Below are 6,893 nucleotides of genomic sequence, written 5' to 3'. Positions count from 1 at the left end.
TGTGAGACAAATGCATATATAAATAAATATAAATATAGTAATCATGAAAATACCATCTCCAGTTGCGAGATCAGGATTGAAGTAAAACATTTCTCTGCCAGATATGCCAACTTGGCGACCAGCTTTGTAATCATTTCGTTTTTTCTCTTCATCTCTTAATGCTTGTTCTTTCTTCTCCTTTAGTTTCCTTTTCTTCCATGCTAAGAATGTCTCCAATGTTATTTTAGTCTATTAACATATTTAATAAATTACTGTACATTTTGAAAAAAATATATTAAATATTTGAATAAATCTTTTTAGTATATATATTATACTAATATAAAATATTAGTCATTGATATATTCATACCTGAGTTGGTCCTAAATTGGCTCGTTCTTTTTCAATTAAATCTTCTAATGAAATTTCATCCTTTTTATCTTCTTTCTTTTTATCTTTCTTAAGAACAAAACCAGGTGGTAGTGCATGCCTGTAGATACATTTTTGTCCTGATGGACATTCCCAAAACCAACCATATTTTGATTTTTCCACTGCTTCCAGGAAATGCTTACAAATCTAATATTCGAAAGATATTGTTTTCTCCTTCTTCTTCTTAATATAAGAAAAGCATACACAAACAATAAATATCAAAGTTTTGCAGATATGTACTCACAATATCTGTAGTGGGACGATTACCACTGCCATGTTTCTTTTCAACAACTTCTTTTAATTTATCTTCATCCCATTTATCCATTGTATCAGTTTCCTTATCATCATCTCTCATATCACAGTATAATGAACGTTTTTCTGCTTTCCTTTCTACACTTAAATCGTGAGAAAATTTGCATTTATCACCTTTTGTACATTGTCCTTGTTTAAAAAATGCACATACTACTGATTTGGGATCAGTTCCTATAATAGTTAAAGAATTATTATTTTAAATTCTGTATTACATATTTATATATAATGAAAAAAAACACAAAACTGTTATGAAAACGACAATTAATACTAATATAATACATTCTATTAACTGTTGGTATTCATATTTTGTCTTTTTACTAGATCTCTGCAAGAACCTTACTCAAGTAATACCTTTATCTATTTTTTGTGTTTGCACAGGCTTAAAAATGAGAGCTAATTCTTTCTGCTCCTTTAATTTTTTTTCTTTTTCAAGCTTTTTAATATTAGGATCTTCTAATTTCCGTGGATTAACACCACCTGATTTTACCTGCTTCTCTACTTGCTGAATAAATTTCTGTTGTTTGGCACCTTTCTTATTCTTTATACCAAAAGTCTTATCCTACAAGTAAAAGAGGAAGCATTACTTAGATTTAAAAACATTAAAAATAATAGATCTTAATGAGTACACATGTTCAAAATATAAAATGTGGTGTTTTAAGGTTAGACATCTAAGATCATCATATTTAAATACCTCAATAACTTTTTCTTTTTTCTTCTGCTCCGCTTTTTTGCTAGGAGCAACTGGCTTTTTGGGTGGCATTGCATTCACTTTTCAGTATTTACAAATGTCAAATACAGAAAATCTAACAGACTGTCCAAATGAGTAGAAATTTAATTCTGCATCATGGAGCAATTCATACACGCATTCATAAATGGAAATGTGTAGTAACAAGATGGGCCATAAAATACATATTCTATATGTGAAAACAAATCATATATTAAACGTGTTCACACAGATTGAACAAGTTTTTCTAAATATATTTTTTAAATAAACAAAATGCAATTTTTACTTAGAAATGTTATTTTATACTCGAAATATTCACCTTATTAAATATAAAAGACGTCATACTTTAGTGCTCAATATTTATAAAACAAATAGTTATAAAATTTCTCCTTGATATGACGTCCTATATTATTTTTATATAAATGTACTGCTAAATACAAAACTGAAACATCTTATATAGATTCATTTCTAAATATACTAGAAAATAGTGATTAATTCATTCATTCTTTTGCTTTAATATTATTGTACAGTTAATATAACATACTAAAAGTTGTCTAATATTTTCTCACACATATTTCCCTATAATTATAAATTATTTTATATATCCGATCAAAATTGAAAAATATATTAAAAAAATTTGCACAATTTTATGTGCCTTTTAGTTGTTTTTCTCTTTTAAATAAAATATTATATTTTAACTCATTCAAAGAAACATAAGATGGAGTCTATCTACTCTGATTGAAGCTTTCCAATCAATCTATTGTATACTCTTTGACGTTAACGTGGAGCGTGGTCCATTCCTTTTTTACTCATAGATTGTGGTTAGAACCGCTTTCGCTCAATTTCATTAAAGAAACGAAATGGCGAAATTCGATTTGACATCACGTATAGGCCAATATCTGGATCGACATTTAGTTTTTCCACTTTTGGAATTCTTATCTGCCAAACAGGTACAAGAATAAGAAAAAATATTTTTGCTACAAACGGCTTGGTTATAATACACTTGTGCTTTTCAGATTTATGATGAAGATGAGTTACTTCAAGCTAAACTCGATATTCTTAGCAAGACAAATATGATAGATTACACAATTGACATTAGAAAACAGCTTTATCCTAATTTAGAAGTGCCAGAGGTATGAATAAGTGTAATAAACGAAAATACATGTTTGCTAGTGTCAAGAATAACAGAGAATTTTAAATTGTAGGAATTGAAAGCTCGTCGTGCAGACGTACTGCAAGAACTTGGCACTTTACAAAATAATGTATCTGTTGTTGTGGCACTTATGAATAATGAGGAAGTTATGAAAAAAATGGAAAATATGCGAGATTCAAAAGCATTAAACAATTATCTTACTCAAGAATCTGATGTAAGTGTAATAAAATACATCAAATTTTAATATAATATTATGTAGTTATTTTTAATATACAGTAGAATGATAATTTATTTGCATTTTTATAGTTCAGAGTGGAAATGATGGATAGTTTTGTGAAGTTAGCAAAATACCGTTATGAGTGTGGCAATTATTCTGTTTCTACATCATATTTATACTTTTATATGCTTATAATGCCACCAACAGATAAGGTATGACTATAATAAATTTAGTACATATGAAGTAACATAAATTTATAAAATTTTTTTTATAGTGAAACATGTATAATTTTCAGAATTATTTAAATGTACTTTGGGGTAAACTGGCATCAGAAATCTTAGTGCAAAATTGGGAAACTGCATTAGAAGATGTAAACAAATTAAGAGAATACATTGATAGCAATGTCATAGGAAATTCTCTTCAAGTATTACAACAAAGAACATGGCTTATTCATTGGAGTTTATTTGTATTTTTCAATCATGCAAAGGGCAGAGATTTAATAATAGAAATGTTCCTTTACAGACCACAGTATGTTAATACTCACAAATGTTACTAAATACTATTCTATGTATGATCCAGAAGTAAAGATTATGTACTTTTTATTTTGCAGTTATCTTAATGCTATTCAAACAATGTGTCCTCATATATTGAGATATTTAGCGGCTGCTGTCATCGTTAATCGTTCTAGGCGGTCTATATTAAAAGATCTTGTAAAAGTAATACAACAGGTTTGTAGTTAGTTTTAGTGAAATTTTATAAAATTAAAGAAAATACTAGTAAAAAATTAATGAAATATTATGTAAAACTCTAATATTTATTAACAGGAATCTTATACGTATCGGGATCCCATTACGGAGTTTCTAGAACATTTATATGTCAATTTTGATTTTGATGGAGCCAGACAAAAACTGCAAGAATGTCAAACAGTTGTATTTAATGACTTTTTCTTGATTGCATTACTAAGTGAATTTGTTGAAAACGCTCGTTTAATGATCTTTGAAACATTTTGTAGAATACATCAATGCATAAGTATTGGGTACAATAATTTTACATTTTTAATTTTATAATTAAATAATAAAAAACATGTTTTCAGAAGTTTTTAATATATTTTTGTATTACAGAATGCTTGCAGAAAAGCTTAATATGAAAGCAGATGTAGCAGAATGCTGGATTGTCAATCTAATCCGTAATGCACGATTAGATGCCAAAATAGACAGTAAATTGGGACATGTTGTAATGGGTGGACAACCTGCTTCACCATATCAACAACTAGTTGAAAAAATTGAAACCTTAATTGTTCGCAGCGAAGCGTTAGAGAATTTAATTGAACGCAAACTGAAAGCTAAAAATCAAGACCCTGTAAGTATAATGTGGAACTAATTAAGGTCAGTATCATTCACTATCATTTTTCATGCATCAGTGTTTTTTCCCTCTTTTCAGTCACCTGATTAACTCAAAATGATTAAGATTCTCTCCATCAAGAAATCACACTTTACATTAACATATTTAATTAAATATTGCTCAATCATTTTTTACTAAACTTTTTTAACGATTACACGATTAGTTTTTTAACAGTTATATCATTATATACCATACATTTTACTCTTGTATAATGAGAATAAAAGGAGAGCCATATTATACTAATGTTTGCTCACTAACTTTTTAAAAAAAAAGCTATCATACTAAGAATTGTACTGTATTTGAATTGTATCCTATACAATGTACAAGGTATTATATATTCATCAAATCATCCATAAATGTGTAAATCAGAATCATAAAGAACTTTCTTTATTCTGAATGTAATTTTATTTTTATTGTTCTGTACACATCATAGCAAATGGTTTTGTTTTTTACAGTATCAAACTTCTTGGAATCTGGACTTGTGACATTACAACATGATGTGCAGAGATACTATCAAAAAAGGCACTTAACTCAAGCTGTAAGCAGAACATCCGATATTGAAATAATTCAATTCCATGTATGTAAAAAGAAGTCAGAAATATATCGCAAAACGAATATATTTTTATTCATACTTTTTTTTTGTTAAAAAAAAAATACATTGCATGAATAAAAATATATTTGTACAAATATTGTATAAATATACATGTGTACATTATAACATAAAAACTGTACTTTTTGTAATATGTACGCATTTCATCACAAGAAATGTGTTGAAAAGAAACATAATTCAGTATTTTTTCAATACTTCTAATTTCGAGTACTTTTAAGCGAACATTCTAATAAAAGGTTTTTATTTAATTTAAAAGAATATACTGTTCACTTTGTAATGACTTAAATAAATCAAACCAATAAAAACAAATAAAAGTTAAGAACTATAAATATGATTTAATGTTAAATTTTGTAGATTTTAAGCACTTTATATTAAGAATTTCCATTGATTTATACAGAAATAATAGAGTTTGAAATATGTACTTTTTAATAATATTAACAATATTATTAATTTCTCTGTAAAAACATGTATGAATGTGAAGTAATGTATACTAGAAAAATCTTTATTTTATGACTTAGTAAGAGATATAGCGACACGTATAAAAAAAAAAACATGGATATTGTCACGAATTATCATAAGTTGTCAATTTCGTTACCGACAAAAGAATTGTTTGATTCTACTCGAGGATCTTCTATATCAGATAAACCAAAACTACATCCGGTATAAGAATCTTGATTGATACAATATATTAAGACACTTCTCCAGTATGGATCTTGAGCTAAAAGTGTAGGGTTTCCTAAAATAATAACTAAAGCACGGGCACGAGTAATTGCAACATTAAGTCTTCGGGGACAAGCAACAAATCCAAGAGAGTGTTTGATATCTTCATTTACAAAATTAATTGAAGATCGTACGGCTGAAATGATGATGACATTTCTCTCTTGACCCTGGAATCCTTCAACGCTACTAATTTTTGGTAATTCCACATCTAACTCCATAAGTAACTCTCGAATTTGAATAACCTACGTTAAACAATAAATGAATAATGTGTAAAACGATTTTATAAATATTTTTTAACAAATTGTATTCAACCATTTTACCTGTTTTTGATAAGGTGTTATAATTCCAATGTCATCAGGCGAAAGACCACATTTATATAGCTTTAACAGATAAAGATAAACTTGCGTTGCTTCTTCGAGATTATACCAACTTGGACTATCATTATCTTTACAATTCTCCCCATTTACACCATGAAAAATCATAGCTGGTGGAGAATTTTTCCTTTTTGGTAGTTCAGCAGCTAATGTTTGTAAAAGTCTTGCTTCTTTACTTTTTTTACAAGATACCTGGAAACATTAATTATATACTTTTTTTTTACAAGATACCTTGAAACATTAAATATGAGAAATAAAATACTTATGGCATAAATAAACATACCTGTGTTACTAATTCAGAATCATAAAACAATGAACTTGATAGTTCGAGTATTTCTGGCAAACTGCGATAATTTATAACAAGCTTTGTGACAAGTCGGGAATCATACTGTGCTTCAAAACCATTAGGATCTCTTTGGTAAGGAAAATGTCGTAGTAATCTCGATAAAAACGATTCGTCTAAACCAAAATTCTTTGCTATTCTACTTTGTACAACTGGTCCAAGTTGCAACGGATCTCCCGCAAGAACTACTTGCCCGTAATCAGAGTGAATAAAATTAAGTGGAATCATGATTTCTGGTTCTGTTGCTTGGCCAGCTTCATCAACTAGTACATGTGAAAAATGACCACGAGGAAAACCCATATTGTATAATATTCCCAGAGAAATACAAGTACCAATTGTAATTCTATGGCGACCAAGTACGTTCATAGTACAATTTAATCTTGGTCCTACTCCGTTATACTTTGTTTTCTCAATTGTCGTTTCGTCTGCTAATTCTGCAGTTGCACAGTAGGGTAATAGTTTATTAGGTATAGAATCACTACCTAAATAATGATAAGCTATAAGCCGCACCTATAAAAAAAAAGTAGTTAAATTTCCATAAATGATATTTAAAAAAATTAGTTTATATTCCTATCATAATAATTAGGTTTTAAACAAAATAATATGTATATAACAGAATTAAAATATAATGTTG

At 28.2% G+C, this 6,893-nt stretch overlaps 3 protein-coding genes across 3 annotated transcripts in view; 1 reads left to right on the top strand and 2 right to left on the bottom strand.

Annotated features, from left to right (window-relative positions):
- Positions 1-1,796, bottom strand: part of LOC108579022 (zinc finger CCCH domain-containing protein 15 homolog) — a 2,261-nt gene extending 465 nt beyond the window's left edge. Inside the window, exons 1-6 of the mRNA XM_017942448.1 lie at positions 1,761-1,796; positions 1,409-1,631; positions 1,069-1,276; positions 650-888; positions 349-552; positions 49-228 (exon numbers count right to left, since the gene is read on the bottom strand). Coding sequence (XP_017797937.1) covers positions 49-228; positions 349-552; positions 650-888; positions 1,069-1,276; positions 1,409-1,477 — 900 coding nt within the window. The 5' untranslated portion in view covers positions 1,478-1,631; positions 1,761-1,796. The remainder of the gene's footprint in view (positions 1-48; positions 229-348; positions 553-649; positions 889-1,068; positions 1,277-1,408; positions 1,632-1,760) is intronic.
- Positions 1,797-2,301: 505 nt separating this feature from the next.
- Positions 2,302-4,808, top strand: LOC108579019 (eukaryotic translation initiation factor 3 subunit E). The gene is made up of 9 exons (XM_017942446.1): positions 2,302-2,391; positions 2,458-2,574; positions 2,647-2,808; positions 2,901-3,023; positions 3,107-3,339; positions 3,422-3,539; positions 3,636-3,847; positions 3,933-4,170; positions 4,668-4,808. Exons 1-9 carry the CDS (start codon positions 2,302-2,304, stop codon positions 4,695-4,697), a joined length of 1,323 nt encoding a protein of 440 aa, XP_017797935.1. The 3' UTR covers positions 4,698-4,808.
- Positions 4,809-5,389: 581 nt separating this feature from the next.
- Positions 5,390-6,893, bottom strand: part of LOC108579017 (probable RNA helicase armi) — a 5,085-nt gene continuing 3,581 nt past the window's right edge. Inside the window, exons 5-7 of the mRNA XM_017942444.1 lie at positions 6,200-6,769; positions 5,863-6,108; positions 5,390-5,784 (exon numbers count right to left, since the gene is read on the bottom strand). Of these exons, the coding sequence (XP_017797933.1) occupies positions 5,395-5,784; positions 5,863-6,108; positions 6,200-6,769 (1,206 nt within the window). The 3' untranslated portion in view covers positions 5,390-5,394. The remainder of the gene's footprint in view (positions 5,785-5,862; positions 6,109-6,199; positions 6,770-6,893) is intronic.

This window comes from Habropoda laboriosa, unplaced genomic scaffold (assembly GCF_001263275.1).
Source record: "Habropoda laboriosa isolate 0110345459 unplaced genomic scaffold, ASM126327v1 scaffold78, whole genome shotgun sequence".
Taxonomy (NCBI): Eukaryota; Metazoa; Arthropoda; class Insecta; order Hymenoptera; family Apidae; genus Habropoda; species Habropoda laboriosa.
Note: the sequence above shows the minus strand (reverse complement) of the source record. Positions and strands in the feature narration are given on the sequence as shown.